General features: G+C 53.6%; 7 protein-coding genes across 7 annotated transcripts; 4 read left to right on the forward strand and 3 right to left on the reverse strand.

The window, feature by feature from the left end:
* Positions 1 to 66: 66 nt before the first annotated feature.
* Positions 67 to 300, forward strand: IAQ61_007581 (uncharacterized protein; the record flags this gene model as incomplete). The annotated part of the gene is made up of 1 exon (XM_003842234.2): positions 67 to 300. The coding sequence occupies one exon, from the start codon at positions 67 to 69 to the stop codon at positions 298 to 300; it is 234 nt and encodes a 77-aa protein (XP_003842282.2).
* An 802-nt stretch (positions 301 to 1,102) lies between these two features.
* IAQ61_007583 (uncharacterized protein) lies at positions 1,103 to 1,306 on the reverse strand (the record flags this gene model as incomplete). The annotated part of the gene is made up of 1 exon (XM_003842233.1): positions 1,103 to 1,306. One exon carries the CDS (start codon positions 1,304 to 1,306, stop codon positions 1,103 to 1,105), a length of 204 nt encoding a protein of 67 aa, XP_003842281.1.
* Positions 1,307 to 1,487: 181 nt separating this feature from the next.
* Positions 1,488 to 4,730, reverse strand: IAQ61_007584 (uncharacterized protein; the record flags this gene model as incomplete). Its single annotated transcript, XM_003842232.1, has 1 exon — positions 1,488 to 4,730. One exon carries the CDS (start codon positions 4,728 to 4,730, stop codon positions 1,488 to 1,490), a length of 3,243 nt encoding a protein of 1,080 aa, XP_003842280.1.
* A 1,490-nt stretch (positions 4,731 to 6,220) lies between these two features.
* IAQ61_007585 (uncharacterized protein) lies at positions 6,221 to 6,926 on the forward strand. The gene is made up of 3 exons (XM_066097645.1): positions 6,221 to 6,293; positions 6,332 to 6,443; positions 6,512 to 6,926. The coding sequence occupies exons 1-3, from the start codon at positions 6,235 to 6,237 to the stop codon at positions 6,614 to 6,616; spliced, it is 276 nt and encodes a 91-aa protein (XP_065952142.1). The 5' UTR covers positions 6,221 to 6,234; the 3' UTR covers positions 6,617 to 6,926.
* A 2,856-nt stretch (positions 6,927 to 9,782) lies between these two features.
* On the forward strand, positions 9,783 to 9,980 carry IAQ61_007586 (uncharacterized protein; the record flags this gene model as incomplete). Its single annotated transcript, XM_003842229.1, has 1 exon — positions 9,783 to 9,980. One exon carries the CDS (start codon positions 9,783 to 9,785, stop codon positions 9,978 to 9,980), a length of 198 nt encoding a protein of 65 aa, XP_003842277.1.
* A 378-nt stretch (positions 9,981 to 10,358) lies between these two features.
* IAQ61_007587 (uncharacterized protein) lies at positions 10,359 to 10,568 on the forward strand (the record flags this gene model as incomplete). Its single annotated transcript, XM_066097646.1, has 1 exon — positions 10,359 to 10,568. The coding sequence occupies one exon, from the start codon at positions 10,359 to 10,361 to the stop codon at positions 10,566 to 10,568; it is 210 nt and encodes a 69-aa protein (XP_065952143.1).
* A 270-nt stretch (positions 10,569 to 10,838) lies between these two features.
* IAQ61_007588 (uncharacterized protein) lies at positions 10,839 to 14,180 on the reverse strand (the record flags this gene model as incomplete). The annotated part of the gene is made up of 1 exon (XM_003842228.2): positions 10,839 to 14,180. One exon carries the CDS (start codon positions 14,178 to 14,180, stop codon positions 10,839 to 10,841), a length of 3,342 nt encoding a protein of 1,113 aa, XP_003842276.2.
* Between the last annotated feature and the right edge of the window lie 2,075 nt (positions 14,181 to 16,255).

Below are 16,255 nucleotides of genomic sequence, written 5' to 3' on the forward strand. Positions count from 1 at the left end.
AAGATCACGAGTAGGTGTTGTTCAAATTGCAAGCACTTGCACTTGCCGAAACTGACAACCCTTAGCATGCTGGTAGCTTTCAACGTGACCCAACTGGAGAAATGGGGATATGATAGCGAAACACACTTCATTGATCCCATGGAGCCTGCGTTTCGCCCGAAGAATGTTGTGCCTGAAGACTATACTGATGAAGCAGTGAAAAGGAAGATAGAGTGGTTCTGGGGTACGAACGCCTACAATCGGACGTCTATCGTAAAGCGGGTCGGCAGGAACTTGATGGCGATAAGCTCTTCAGCTTAAGAGTGGGAAGTGGGTCACGCAAGCATCACCAGCTTTGAGCAAAAATTCTATCACTGATTACATGTCCGCAGCTTCAACTGCTGGGATATTGAAAAAACTGTTTTATGAACACAACAGCTGCTGACTCATCCATCAACAACACTATCCCAGATCGTATAGTGGTTAGTATTTCTGCTTGTCATTTCCTTGAAAAGACAACTCGCAGGAGACCTGAGTTCAATTCTCAGTCTGGGAGCACACATATCTTTTTGATCCTTGATGCCATGGAAGGTTTTTTTTTGTCTAGAACTTTTTAAATCTGCTCACAGCCCACCGCAATGCAGTGGCCACTCTATAACGCCCAAGACATACTTTGTCTTGCTATTAGGTATATACCTTCCCCGTCTATCGACATGTATACCAGGAAAGTCCACGCCATTCCCTCCTTCTACACCCGTTCCTCATATTCGCACATCACCTAAAGCCCCCCGCCCCTTCCTGGAGAATGAAAGTCCAGAGGACCCGTTAGAGGCTGTCCATTCGCTCTTGCTACACTATACACACCTACCCCCCTACGAAAGTAGTTACCAAACCCCAATAGAATCTATACGGGCGTAGGCTTCTTGCTCTCGTGCCCCAGTCCAAATTATCTCAAAGACAGACAGTCACACACAGGCAGGTAGGAGCATTGGCTTTGATACAAAACAGTGTATAATTTTTCTGTGATATATTCCATTGAACAAACATGGGGCCACGGGGTGGCCAAAGTAAATCGACAAAAGTGGGAGTGAAAAGAAGAGAAGGAGTCTAATCTTGAGCGCATCTACTCCAGCGACATCTCTCGCAGTCGAACCTGACCAACAGGATGAGTGCGAGACTCTTTGTTAGTGCGGATACATAATTCACCTTGCCACGTGTATGCAGGCATCTTGCCCAGTGCGTAGAACGACCTTTGTGCATGCCTTTGGTGGCCGAAGCGGAAACGGTAGTCGCCATGAGCACCATCCCAGGCGCGGACTGACTTCATTATGGATGTCGAGGCTAGTGTTGGCGATGGTCTGGTCAGACGCTAGAGCAGATGTGTCATGACGGAAATGACCAGTCATTGGGCACGTTGCGTTGGCATCAGGTACGTTGAAGGGGCTCGCTGCCAAGATCTGTGTTGTCACCTTTGAAACGGTTGTTCAAGGTGTTCGCTCAATGTCCAATCAGTCATAAGCCGTTCCACCGCCAATCTGACTAGCAAACGCAGTTGAGACACTGCGGGCGTCGTCGTCGTCACCGAAGCCACCTATACCACTGCGTAGACCACGGCCAGCACCGAATCCAGCGCTCATGTTGGGGCCTTGACGAGTGGATTCGACAAAGCGGCTGAGTCTGTCAGATTGGCTCATGGAGGTTGGCTTGTTGTAGTCGTTCAAGCTTAGGCCAGAGAGACTGATGCCTCCGGGTGCGTCGCTGCGAGTGTCTGTGAGCTCGCTAGCAGCGACAGATTCACCAGCAACACTTGCAGGAGCGCCATTCTTGCCTTTACCGTTGGGGCGGCCTGGAAGGGGCCAAGACTCCTGGAAGTTAGAGAACATGGGAGGGTAGTTGGAAGAGACTCCGACACCACCGAGGGCAGAGGAGTGCACCGAAGACACATCATCCGGGATATAGCCAACAATCGAACCGTTGTCGTTGTACTCTTGGCGTGTGGGCTTGCCACCGTTCCAGCTGGCCTGGCGTCCCGATGTCATGGCGTTGGCGTGCTGGTAGGCCATCTGGTAGCGCTGGGGGCCCCGGTAGGTCTGCTTGGGACGGCTGAACTGGAGAAGAGACACTTGGAGGTTGGTCAAGGGTCCCTCAACAAGACAGTTGCGTTCTTTGAAGTGCAGGAGAAGGTAGTGCCATAGCGGATGCTTGGATAGAACCTTGGGGTTACCTAGGATGACTAGACCATACTTGGCTCGTGTGAGAGCAACGTTGAGACGACGAGGATCGCTCAAGAAACCGATGCCCTGGTGGTCGTTGGAACGAACGCAGGAGAGAATGATAAAGTCCTTTTCACGACCCTGGAAAGCATCGACTGAAGCAACCTCGACCTCCTTGTAATTCTCCTTCTTGAAGCTACCAGTGGCTTGCATCGAACTAACAACGTAACTGCGCTGGCCTTCATATGGCGTGATGATTCCAATATCACTCGGCTGAACACCAGCTTTGAAAAAGCGAGTGACAATTTTCTCGACATTCTGAGCCTCTGTACGATTGAGATAAGATGTTCCCGAGGCAGAGATCTCCTCAACGCCAAGGTTGGACCAAAACATCATTGGACTGTCGACAACTGGCCAGGGAAAGTCGACATCACGACGAATGCGCTCCTGCATAGTAACGCCATTCTGAAGGGATCCCTCGTAGAACATGTTGGAAGGAAATTCGGAGAGACAAGGGTGCATGCGGTACTGAACCTGAAGTCGGATGGGAGAGCAACCGAGAATGACCAGACGCTCAAACAAGGATTGGTTCAAACCAGCCGTAGCGGCCTTCTTGTTCATGATGACTGGGCCAAGTTGCTGGTGGTCACCTACAAGAACAACTTGCTTGCATCCGAGGACCAGAGGAATCATGCACTCGGGTTCGGCAGATTGGGTCGACTCATCGATCAGGACGGTGCGGAACTTCATCTTGGACAGACGAGGGTCACCAGCTCCAACGCAAGTACAGCAGATGACATCTGCAGCGTTCAAGATCTCGCGCTCAGCCGCGCGAGTAAGCTGCTTGAACTTCTTCTCATCTTGGCTCGACAGTTCGCCCACGTCGCTCTTGAGCTGGTTCAACTTGTTCAGCTCGACATTGGTGTCATTCATGCGGACCTGCTCATGAAGAGACAGGAAGCCAACGGGTGATTCGACATCCTCCCGAGACTTGGCCGTCACACGGACAGTCTTTAGTCCAGTGAGATGAATCCGTTCGCACAATTGATCGACAGCGACGTTGGATGGTGCGCAGACCAAAACCTGACTTCCGCTAATCTTGCAGAGGTGGTATATAATGGTAGCCGAAGTAACTGTCTTTCCCGTACCAGGAGGACCTTGGATCAAGCTCAAAGGCTTCTGAAGGACGCTCTTGACAGCATTGATCTGACTGGCATTGAGCTCAGGAAGACCGGGGACACTGAATTTGCGGGGAATCGAAATCTTCATGGGTGCTGAAGCCACCTCGTGGCCAAGCAGACGGTGAAAGATGTAGCCGGAAACACTCATCTCGTCGATGGCGAATGTCTTCATGGCGTGCTGCATGCGGTCAAAGGAGGTGGCTTTCCAGACGTAGTCGGCGCTGAAGTTGTGTGTGCACTCGGTGGGGACGGACTTGTGGTCACCCTTGGTGCGCAGTTCGATTGTGACCTCGTCCGACTGGTTGTTGGGAATCTTGATGACATAACCAACGCCTTCCCAGTGGGGGCGAAGCTCTCCAGTATAGCGGAGGCGCATCTCGTCACCGACCGCCAGCTTGACGTCACCCAGTTCCAGCTTAGGGAGAATGAAGCTAGCAGTGTGCTTGTTGTTGAGTGCCATGTCCCAGCGTACGACCAGATTGTCCTGCGACTGCGACTCCTTCAACTTGCGATCATAGTCGGCCTCGATCTTGACCAGAGGGCCAAACACATTCTGATATTGGAAGGCATCATCGTAACGGAGCAGCACCTTTGCAATGACCTCCTCTTGGCCGGCGCCCTTTTCGAGATCTGCAATCGTCGCATTCTGGTTGTCCTTCCACAGTTCTTCGAGCTTCGCGATGGTCTGGGGGCTGAGGTGGCGGGCGCGGAGCTGCTCTTGGTCGGTGGGGGCGGGAACCAGCCAAGGGAGGAAGGAGCGATCTTCGATGAGCGGCTGCCAGCGCGACGTGTCCCAATTCATGTCTTTCTGTGAGGGCATGGCAGCGCATGGCTGGCGACAGAGCAGGACGACGACGGTGTCGGATTTGGCGGGGATGAAGCCCAGGAGGAAGACGTTCTTGGTGCCGCAGTTGTAGCATTCTAGTGTCGTGTCGCCGAGCGAGGAGGCGGGGTGGAGCTGGACTTCCTTGTGGCGGGCGCGCACAAGGTGATTGATGATGTGCGACGACGACGAGTTGCCGCGCGCACTGCAGAACCACTTGCTGCAGGCCAGGCACTTGACCACGCTGCCTGCGTTGTGAATGCCGCAGTAGGCACAGGCGTGGCTAGGCAGTTCCACCTCAGCGTCCTCTTGCCTCGCAGCCGCCTGCCCGTTGGCTCCGCCCACAGGCATGCTCGCCATACTCTCTAGGTCATCCTCATCGAATTCCTCGTCGTCGTCCACGCGTCGTCTCCGCGAAAGGCTACCGCGGGCCAGGTCACCATCGAGAATGCCTTCGTCGACGTCACCCGCGTTAATAGTGGCGGCCGAGTCGGACACCAGGTGGTTGCCCATATGGGTAAAGGCGCCCTCCATGTTGCGAATGCACCGACTTCAATGATTTCTGGCGGATTCCGGACACGTGAGGGGGGTGGGTGGAGGGGGGCCGGTTCTGGCGGAGATTTGGGTCTGGTGGGTTGGACAAATGAAGAATGAAGTCTGCTCACACCATTTCCAGCGGTGGAGGGGCTGCGCTCGGTGGTGTTGCGCGTGCTTGACCGTGTGTATGGGTGTGTGCGATGTCTCTGTGTGTGTGTATGGATGTTTGCGGAGCGGAAGGTGGTGATTGTCGCTGGTGGCTGGCGGGGGATCAATCTGATGTGAATTCCAATACTGGCGGCGGCGGCGTGTCGGCGTCTGCAAATATTCGGTCTTGGCACACCATCGTCTGGGGGCTTTCATCTCAGGGTCCCGCACTAAGAGTAAGCACGCACTTGATCTTTCCTTCCTTCCTTGAATCTTTCCTTCATCCGTTTCCTTTCACTCCTTCGTTTCCACATCAGCATCATCGTCGTCGTCATCAACCACATCGCACCTCAGGCAACTTCTGTTCACGCACTGAACCTGCACCATAGTGACTCTGCCAGCAATTCCTTCATTACAACTGCTTTCTTCCTGTTGTCATAAAATGCGCCCAGGGCCTTTGCTGTTTAGCTTTGTACCAATGCAGCAGAGCCGCATCTGTGGACCCTCTCTTTATCGGGAGTGCCCATAGCGCTCCGACATCGACATCAACATCGCTATTTTTTTGTGTACCCATCGAAATGTTAATATTATAGCACACTTCACATCTCATCGGCTCTGGCGCATCTGGCCAACTCGAACCATGCTGGTATCGCTTCATCCCACGCTTGTGTCACCTGCCAGAATCCAAGGACCGGTACATGACGATACTTCATTCCCTCCACAAGGCAGCAGCCTTCGCTTGCGCAACGCAGCAGCAAGATGACACTCTCATGTGCGTTGCTATCGCCGGCAAGCTTCCGAGCGCCGCGGACCTAGCCATTGGCCGCTCGACTGATACGCGGACAATCGGCCTGCTTCTAGAAACATGACAATATTGGTCGCTTATGGATGTTCATATCTAAATGCGGGGTGCATGCTCAGCTCACTCTCTCCTCGCACTGCTCGCCCGCGGTGTCGCATCGTTATTGCCTAAATGGCGAAACTCTGTCGGTAGTTGGTGTCTTATCATGACCGGCTTACCTCGCAAGCAACAACACAGTGCTGACAGTGGCTAAAGTAGTGGAACGGTGACGTCTTGCTTCCGTCTCATGCACAAGACTTGATGCGTGAGCGGTAAGGCCCTCTCGAATGCTTCGCAAAAAATGGACTAGAACTGCATGGACTCGAAGGCTACAGGCCGTGACAAATCGGTGTAGACTCGACGTTGTGCTCGTCATGCACGCACTCGGAGCTTGATATCAAGGCACGCCCCTTTACAGCCATCTGCAGCATAGGTACATGCGAAGTGGATCTGCGTGCTGCAGCTGCTCAGTGTGATCGGAGATCAACACCACAGTAAGCGGAGAACGCCATCATGTCGGATATTGCGGATAACGCAGTCGTCGATGGAGCACAGCGCGCTTATCATGCTAAGTGCGCAATGTATTTATCTGTCGCCTCACTTTGTGCAGCTCCGCAATGACGTCCAGCGATGGTGAACCATGCATACCGCATCTCGGTCAGAAGCGGAGAATACTTATACCAAATCGAGATTCAAGGACGTTGGAAACCTACATTGCAACCGTCAGTCTGACCGATCGTCTTGGTGATACCATCTGATCTCAACTCAGACGGACAATAACCTCATGCAGATAAAGCATGAAAACAGTCAGCCTGTACAAGCACACAACTGCACTCCAATGCGGGGGATTGTCATGTATGTGCCACAGACCTCAAGCCCCCCATCGAAGATCTAGTTTGAAATGTCGTACAGCACGCAAGGTACAACAGGAACCACGCATGTTGCCCTGAGGTTGGAATTGTGTACCGATCGAATCAAGACAAGCTCTCGTAACAGTCTTGCTCACTCGCCAGCGCCTTTCCGCCCCCACCATGACATGCAGGTCGACCACAGGGTAGCATTCACTGAAGACGGTGGAGATCACGGACAAAAGACGTGCAGGTCGCATGCATCAATCTCACACTCACATAGTCTGGAGGACTATCTGTACTTGCTCCGCACCAAATCAGATATAGTGGAAGGATCAATACATAAGCACGTACACACAACACAGAGATAGTACTCTAGTAATTATGCCGTACTACTACACCTCACTCGGCAACCCTTGCCCCCCCAACCTCCAAACCCTATACATCCATCCATCCTTGGAAGTTTGAACCACGCTCGCTCAGCACCACGCCCGCCCAGACCCCACAAGAAGTCGGCGCATGCTGTGCCTGTCATATTCATATCATCATGTGTGACACCCACCCTTGAGACTTGAGTGGTGGCCTCGTCCCGCTCTCTCCGCCAGCAACGAAGCGGGCGCAGGACAATGACTCGACTTGGCCGCCATGTGTTCTGGTGTGTGTACTGTACTGTACTATACTGTACGGGTACAGTGCGGTACAATGCATGACAACAGCGCATGGCATGCATGCATATTCGTCTAGCAAACCGAATGCGGGATGCGTTGTCCCCCCCTGCCTGGACTTCCCTGCCTGGTCTGCCCGCCCGCCCGCCTGCCTGCCTGCTCCCAAGTAACTCGCCCACGTCGGGGTGGGAACGACGCACGGATCGTTTCCGCCTCGTGTCTCGATTAGTGCCCGTACTTTGGTTGTACTGGCCATTGGGAGAGGAGTACATCGAGTACGTACCAGACTGGACCTAGGCGACTTGCATTATCATCGTACGTACCGGTGTAGTATATGGAAATGTAATGCGCCAATTGAGTAGGTTGTATCCAGAGTACCGGCAGTTGTGGTTCACATAGTCGCATGTACCTATCTGCCCCTACCTATCCATACATCATTCTTGCCGCCAGGTAGGTATCTCTGGATCCCAAAGGTTGCATACACAAATTCCAGTCACGACACCCTCCCCGCGGCACGTCCACTTCCGAAACGTGAATCCACATGTTGCGTACGGTAGGCAGTAGAGATGAGTAGGTACAATACCAGGTATATCAGAATGAGGCGAACCCTCCACCTCAAACAAGACGAGGCAGCGAACGAGGGACCAGAGGAAAACAAAAAGGTTGCCGTGGATACTGGGGGGAGAGATGAAGTGATGGGGGTTGATTAATGCAACATCGGCGATCATGAATCATTGCACGTTTGTGCGGGGACCGGCGGTCTGGCTCTCAAGAATTGGTTACCCGTTCCTCCCGCGTCTTTGTTTCCCGCCCGTCTTGCACCAGAAGCACATGCGTTATTTTTTTTATAACTTGCATGGATTTGGGGGGTTTGCATGGATGATGCTTGGAGATTATGATACTTGGAGAACAGTTACGGACTTGCGATGCGACTGCATGCTAGTTTTTTTTATCACTCGAGTCGTCGTGTGTACCACATGTACCTATGGTAGTGTGCTCATCTCCCATAGGTACGGTAGGTTAGGGCATTTCGTAACCAGCATACACAGACCTGTTACTCGTGAAACCGAAGATCCTCGACCTGCTCGCCTTGTAAAAAAAAACTTTTCTGAATCTGGGTCTTTGTTTGCCAAATACAAGGCAAGAAGCTAGATTGTCGGTCCCAGCATACTCTATTCACGGCCTGGGAGCCTGTCCGTACGAGGGGGGAATCCACGTCATTGCAGGAGGTAGTAAATATGCACTATACCAAGCGCCTGCGCCGGCTCAAGCAGGTCGGGGCCAGGTGGTACCGATAGGTGCCCTTGGTACTAGAACTGAAGATTATGGTATGAAGAATCGTATCATACGCGCAGAACGCCAGCATGTCGCATGTACGTACTGTGTACAATACCTATGCTCATGGCAGACGGGTGATGTCATCATCATTATTATAATCCTCACCATTATCGTCGTCGTCGCCACAACAACAGCAGTACTCCCCAAGCCCTCCCAGAAAAACCCCACAATACTACTTACTCTACAGCCTTACAGCACCGATACAGCATCCAGCTAGGTTTTGCACCATACTCATGCGAACGCACCCGCCAAACCCAGCATGTGAAAAACCTTTCTACACTACACTACACTGCACTACACTACACTTTACACTGACTACCACACACCTATCCCACATCCACTCACCAACACCCAAATCCCTAATCCCCAAACCCTCATCCTCAATCCCCATCCCCATCCCCAACCCCACACCCACCATGCAAAACCCCCACAACCCACCCCTGCCAATCCCGCAATCCCGCACCCCCCTTGCAACCTCCCACCCCTCCCCTGCAACCATTTCCCTCCCCTCCCACCCCGCGCGCACAATGAACACGCGGGAAGAAAAGCTCACACCAAGAACGGGAGCTAGCCACGTCAGTGGGAAGCCAGCCAGCCTGTCTGTCTGCCAGCCTGCATGTCGTTGCATGTCGTTTCCGCGTGCGTGGTGTGGTGTGGTGTGGTGTGGTGTGCAGAATGTCAGGGAGGGAATATGTACTATGTAGTTAACTACCTAGCTGTATGACGACTCTGAGCAAGTGAGCGTGGCTGATGACATTGTCGTGTGGGGATTTTTCTTTATGCTCTCCGTGTGCGTGTTTGGCGCTTCTTGCGGGAGGTATGTCGGGCGTACATCGGTGGGGGGCGGGTGTTGGCTTATTTGCGGTGTGTTGTGTGTGTGGTGCTAAGACTGCTAAGGATACCTATGAGCGGAGAGGATGGATTGACAACACGAGAAGGATTGGATGGGAAAAGCCCCTTGATTGGAAAGGAGCGTGCAAGGTCGTGTTGCAAGAATAATGACTATACAATGCAATAATGCACCGAAGCATGTTGGTATCATTTCTATATATTCGCACATTAAATGTTGCGTTATTCTGGTATCTTTCCCGTTGTGTTGTTACTATAGTTGCCCGACGCCCAATGCCCAATGCTCAATGCTCAATAATGCCCTGTAACAATCCCAACAAACATCAAACAAAACTCTTCTCTTCAAGCCAAAATTCTAGCCATGTCAGGTGCCCAGGGATATGCAGGAAGGTTAGGTAGCATTGAAACCCAATGCACATCCTTCCTGCAAGCCGGCCCGGCCCACCACATCCATCGAATCGAGAAGAAGCCTTCAAATCGCCGCAATCCTAGAAAGAAAGAAAAGCCCATGTCCTGCATTGAAGCGAAATGGATCACCGCTTCCCCACAGGCAAGGTAAAAGTGAGGCAAAATAAAAGAGGGAACAGATCAACAGATAACCACCCAAACTAAGAACTCGAGCGAGGATACTCACAGAGCATATGCAGCGAGTAGTAGTATATGCAAGTTGTTGTCGTTCATGTCGTCATGTAGGAAGCGCAAACATCGAACAAAGGAAACAGGAGAAGAAGAGGGGAAAAAAGAGAGAAAAAGCCAAGGTATATACAGTGAAAGGCGAGTAGGGTGTCGTGTGCGAGCATCGAAGCTCATTGGTGGTGAAGAAGACAAGTCTATAGGATATCACCAAGTCGGGCTGGAGGCTTGCTCGCCGGCAAAGCCATCCAAAGCTACCGTGTAAATCCGGAATCAAACGCCTGTAACTACATGTAATGCCAAGATGGTTATGAATTGGGTATATGCAGAAGAAAAACAAAAAGGGGACATGGAGGAAGCGATCGGAGTCTTGCTCGACAAGATCGAGAAAAACTTTTCGGGGGAGACGTTGATTTGGCCGAAGCGATTGTGTGGCGAATACGAGAAGCAGAACGGTCCAGGGGGTGCGCCATCTGCTTTCCCAGACAGAACTGCTTTTGCCAGCTCGGCGTGAGAGGTTCCGAATGGCTCGAAATGAGCATTGCAGCACGGATATTGCAGTGCGGGATAAAGTTACCGCGGCTTCCTGTTGCGGCATTGGTTCCATGCAAAAGCCAACAGAGCAGCCGCAATTCCAAGGAACGCCATGAGCAGCAAGTACATGGTGCAGACGAAGAGTGGTCTGATACAGGTGCGGTCCAATCATGTGTCATGACGACGCGATGTTCTCGTGTGCGTCGTTGCAAACCAGGGGTTGAAGATGCGACCAATCTACAGCATCGCTTCAAGGATCACTGAACGTGCTCGCACGACTGATGTGATCCAGATCTGACTCGCGAGAGTCGCTGCCCATGCGTTCATCCATGCGCTTCTTGCGCTCGCTGGGAGCTCTGCTGATAAGTCGTCTGACGAAGCTGCGACTGGACTTGTTGCCATTGATGGATTCCTGGAGCGAGCTGGCACCTTCGAGGGATGGCCGGCGAGAGCTAGAGCGGGTTGACGTTGCTTCGGGTGCATCGACAATGTCCTGCTTCTTGATCTTGCAGAATAGTGTCGAAAAGAGGTACTGCTCGCCATTGCTGTCAAAGAGGGGTAGATGACGAAATCCCTGCTGGACGCTGTCGAGCTTTGCGGTAAAAGTGGCCAGAGGTGCATGATTGGTGGTGCGGGCATCGAGCGAATTCCACACGGTCCAGCGCACAAAGACGAGGCTGGGATACCTCGTGGTGACCGTCATGTCGATTTCGTTGCCGAATACAGGGTTGTAGCCATTGCCCTCGACGATGCGGGTTCGCTTTCGGAGTGGATTACCAATGCCAGAGTGGCCATTGCGTGCAGAAGCATCTTGTCCGCCGAAACCGGTGGCGTTGGCGCCCATGTCTTCGGCGCAGTACATCTCGAACTCTACGTAGGGATTGATGTTGGCTTCTTGACCGAGCCCGCGAGGGCGTGGCAACTGTTGAGCAGAGATGATCTTGACCGTGAACTTGACCTGCTTCTTCGGGGCCTTCCTGTGACCAAGTGCGGGTGTTTGCGCCTCGAGCCGAAGGGCAGCAGGCTTGAGCACATAGCCAGTGCGGTCGTCTCCGCCTGCAAACATGGCTTCATTCAGCTGCTGTCCGAGATCGTACGTCTGCCAATTGAGAGCAGCCATCTGGACACCGCGTCGCCAAAACTTGAGTGGGTCAAAATTCGACGAGTTGATGCGGAACGCATGTGGGTACACGCGCATGAGACAACGCATGTTGTGGTCTTCGAGCAAATGCTTCTCGCGCGCACCAGGCTTGGTCAACTTTTCAAAGGCACGCTCGTTGATGGAGAAGACGTGATTAAACGTGTTTGCGTCATTGCTGCTAAAGTCGGAAAACTTGACACCTCGTGTGTACACACCCAGATTGCCAAGCTCCCGGGTGATGTTGCTCGTCTTTTTCTTCTGCTTTCGCCGATCATCCATTGTTTCCGCCGCAGTCACATTAGGACTGTCACTATCTTCTGCTGAGCTGACAATGGCAGAAGTTGGTAGTGTGTGGTTCGAGGTGCGGGGTGAAGCCCAAAACGAGGTTGTCCGCTCTGGCGGGCTCATGGACGGTGGGCTTGATAGAAGAGGCGAGTTCGGGATGATGCTGTCGTTCAACACGACAGGACGAGACCACGGCGAACTGAAACTACGAGCTCTGCGTGTAGACAGCTCATTCATCAAAGCTCGGGTATCCAATTCCTCACCGGCGGCTGCCTTGACCTTGATGAGGATCCTGTGCTTTAGCTCCTCTGGGGTCGGAAGCGTTTGCAATGCAGAGTCTAGAGGCTGGAGCACCAATTTGTCGCCGAATTCGGCTAGCATGATCTTGACCATGTTCGTTTGTTGGACCGCGGAGCAATGGACCTCCAGGGAGAGGATGACTGGGTACGGCGACTCGGTGAAGGCATACTTGTTGATGACCTTGATTGTATCTTGAAACAGGATGCTTTTCGTGAGCGTTCGGCCATGCATCACAACAGGAGTGTTGTCTGCACCGTCCCAGCAGTCAATCTCAAGACAGCGGCAACCCTTTTGAAGGGCGCTGATGTAAGCTTCTGTGCTCGACTCCCCAGCCACTTGGCGGCCAAGCAGGTAGGTGTTGTGTGAGCTAGAAATGTAGTACTCGTTCAGTGGTCTGTCGAGCTTCTGCTGAGAGACGACGGGCTTGAGTATGGAGTTGGCTCCCGAGGTGAGGTAGGTTTGGAAAGCCGGAAAATTCATCGTAATTGGGAGCGGAATCTGACTCTGACCCTCCTCAGTCGGAGTGGCTCTAGGTCTCGTGGCGCGAGCAAACTTTTCGAATGTAGATGCCCAATGGTCCAAATTGGAGCTCACGTCGACCCCCTGCTCTTGTTGCAAGAAGCGGAAGAAAGTGGCCTGGTCCATCTCTTGCTGTGGTTTTGGGACGTATAGATTCCAAATCTCATCCTTGATATCTGTGCGCTCCTTGAGGCGTCTCACAAAGGACAAAAATTGCGGTTGGTTTAGTTTACCAGCAGCTGGCTTGTCTGCATCATTGAAGTAGAAGCGAATCGTGGCTTCTGAGCAGTTGATGTGCAGATTGCGGCAAAGCTCGACAATGCTCTGGAAATCCAACGATTCCTCGCCAGCATCCCGCTTCTTCATGGCACGCTGCCAGACCAGTCTTGCACTCTTGTCGGCAAAACCCAACAGGCCGGCCATCATGTCGATGCGGTTGCGTGAGACCGAGTCTAGGGTTCTGGTCCACATGTTGAGGACACCAACGTCGGGTGCAATCAAATGCATGGTTCTGAGGCGGCCTTTGGAGCGAGTCGTGTCTGTATAGACAATGGTAAACCAGTAGGGTGCCCAAGCCTCCGAGAGCCCGCATTCTTCACGGTAGTGCTTTGCCTCGGGGCCTGAGCGGATTTCCTTGACATCATCGATGTAAAAGGCTTTGGAGGGACGTGAGGGGTCCCAGAATACTTTGGCTGATTCCAGATCCAGCCGTAGGTTGATCTCCTTCTTCGTCTTCTTCGTCACTTTCCTCAACACGGTGCCCTGTTCGAGCCGTGAGTTGCGAACCGGGGCAATGACGGCCGAGTCGGGTATGGAGCTGATCATGGGCATGGTATGTGATATTCCCAGGCCCTGGACAGCCTCGTAGGGGTCTTCGACAGCATCCTCCTCCTCAAAGGCATCGAAATCAGAAAGGCCACTTTCGCCGTCGGCGGCAGTCCTGCTGTCGCTTCGTCGGCGCATAATGACGGGTCCCGAACTCTTGTCGCGCTGGGCCGAGGTGTTATTGCCCCTGCGGAGGCGCTGGGCACCCCGGCTCACCCGTCGGATCAGACCTGGGCCCTTTCCCAAAGCCTCTGCCTTGGTTGACGGGGAGGAGGTTGGGCCGGCCAGCGAGGGGGGAGGAAAGATGGGTTCCGGTAGGTGGTACGAGGGAATGGCAGGCAGCGAGGCCGACATGGGGACAATGCCTTCGGGGGTGGATTGGAGGGAGCCATTGAGGTACGAGGCCGTCAAGGCTGGACTGGACCTCGCATTGGGAATGTTGATGGCGGTGGACATGCGGGCGAGGGTAGGCTGGGGTGAGGGCAGGCGAGGCCGGGCATGGCTGTCCTGGAACAGCGACATGGTGGTGGAAGAGGAATTGCAAAAGGCGAACTTGCAGCCGTTGTCAATATGTCTTCATGGTGAGGCAGCAGAGCAGGCTGGCAAGAGTAGCGGGAGGACGGGCGGGGCGCGACTGGAGAATAAAAGCAGACAGGATCAACAGAGCCGGCTGGGGTCCTGGAAGAGGGAGCGCGAGCTAGGAGCGTTTGCACATGATGGAATGCTGGATATCTGACAAAAGGTGCGTGGTCCGGCTGGTCAAGGCTGGGACGAGCAAGCGCGCTGCGCGAGTGGAGGCAGGCGCAGTCAGCTGGCTGTCGTACGTGCAGCAGGTGCAGCAAGAGTGCAGGAGAGTGCAGCGACTAGGGTTGGATATTGGGATTTCTTTGGGGGGGGGGGGGGCGGGGAGGGGGAGGGGTGTGTGTGTGTTACGGAGCAATGCGTGTGGGGGTGGATTGCCGAATGCGGATACCCAGGCAGTCGCGCGTGCAATCAGCAGCAGTACCAAGTACCAGCGGTAGTGGTGTTGGTGTTGGTGGTAGTGGCAGTGGTAATAGTGGTAGCGGTCGTGGTGGTAGCAGCAGCAGTAGTAGGAGCAGCTGAACAGCAGCAGCTTCAATGCGACGGGCCGGCGCAGGTGTGACGACAATGCTGAAGAGGGGCTTTGGGTATATGTGCGTGTATGTGTTTGTGTGTGTATGACGATTGATTATGCGCAAGCTGGGTGGGCGGTGCTTGTGGTGTCAATGGGATGATAAGTGTCAGTATTCTTGGCCGTGGTACAAGAGATACACACAAGAGATGCAGAAGGTCAGGAAGAGGGAGATGGCGTGACGGTTGTCTTCTTTGCGCGTGTATGTCGTGTGTGTGTGTGTGTGTATAGACGTATTTGTATCTTGTCTCTGTGTATGTGCGCGCGCGTGTGTGGGTGTGTGGGTGGGTGTGCGTGGTATTAACTGTGGTACGGTGTGTTGTGTGGTCCCTTTCTCTCTCTCTCACTCTCTCTTGTGGTTTTTGTGTGTGTGTGTGTGTGGATTGGAACGGCAAGTACGAATAGCTTCTCCTGCTCCTGCCTTGGGTCTTGCTTGGGAAGGAACAAGGCCGGGCTTTAGGGCAGGTACACGACGTCAAGTAACTGGAAAACGGCCTCCCCCGCTTGGCAGTGGCTGCTCTTGATTGGGCAAGGCGGGGAAAATTTCGCTGCTAATATTACTCTGTTTCGCTCTCTCGCTCTCTCCTTCTGCCATGATCCCTTGGAGCTTTAGGCTTTCCCTTAGCCCTTTCTTCTTTCCTTGTGCCCAAAGCCCCCTCCCCTGCCTACTGCCCCCTGTCCCCTGCTGCTGGTCGGGCACAGACCGCCTCACTCTCCACTTCTCCCACTCTCCCACTCTCCCACTCTCCCACTCTCCCACTCTCCCACTCTCCCACTCTCCCACTCTCCCACTCTCCCACTCTCCCACTCTCCCACTCTCCCACTCTCCCACTTCTCCCATTCTCCACACCAATTCGCGCCCCATGCTGCCCCTGCTACCTTCTTCCCTGTTCTTTCTCGTGCTCTCGCGCCCGCCCCCCTTGACGGTCGTGACCTGGCCTGGCAGAGAGCTGGGACTGCTGGTACTGCTGGTGGGAGCGAACCGGGGCAATGGCAGTGGTGCTCCACTTGGAACAAAACGTTGTGACATGACGTCTGCCCGTTTCTTTCAATGGGTCGATCCTTATTGCCCCCCCCCCATGTCCCCCAGACCCACTGCAAGTACAACACACGTACCGAGTAACAGTCATACCTAGTCGATCTCTGTAGGTACCGGGGGGGAGAGCCAGTCTACGTAGGTAGTCCACGTACCGGTACCTACACCACCGCAATGATGCATCTACGTACTCTACTCTACACCGGACAGTCAGCATCAGGCCTCTGCCCGCCCTGTTTCGTCTGCAAGCGGGCGACGTGCAGGCACTGCCCTCGCGCGCACAGCATTGTATTTGCAAGCAGGCGAAACAACGGGCATGGCCTGCATAACGGTGCATCGATCATTTCCTCTGCCTTTTATTGGGAATGGGCAACAAATACACGACAATGCCGTATCTTCCGGCGTAGC

This window comes from Plenodomus lingam, assembly GCF_022343315.1.
Source record: "Plenodomus lingam strain CAN1 chromosome Unknown contig_3, whole genome shotgun sequence".
Taxonomy (NCBI): Eukaryota; Fungi; Ascomycota; class Dothideomycetes; order Pleosporales; family Leptosphaeriaceae; genus Plenodomus; species Plenodomus lingam.

Coding starts and splice junctions, on each gene's coding strand:
- IAQ61_007585 (XM_066097645.1), top strand. CDS start 6,235: ATGTCGGATATTGCGGATAACGCAGTCGTCGATGGAGCACAGCGCGCT. Junction 6,294..6,331: donor CAGCGCGCTTATCATGCTAA/GTGCGCAATGTA, acceptor CACTTTGTGCAG/CTCCGCAATGACGTCCAGCG. Junction 6,444..6,511: donor TGGAAACCTACATTGCAACC/GTCAGTCTGACC, acceptor AACCTCATGCAG/ATAAAGCATGAAAACAGTCA.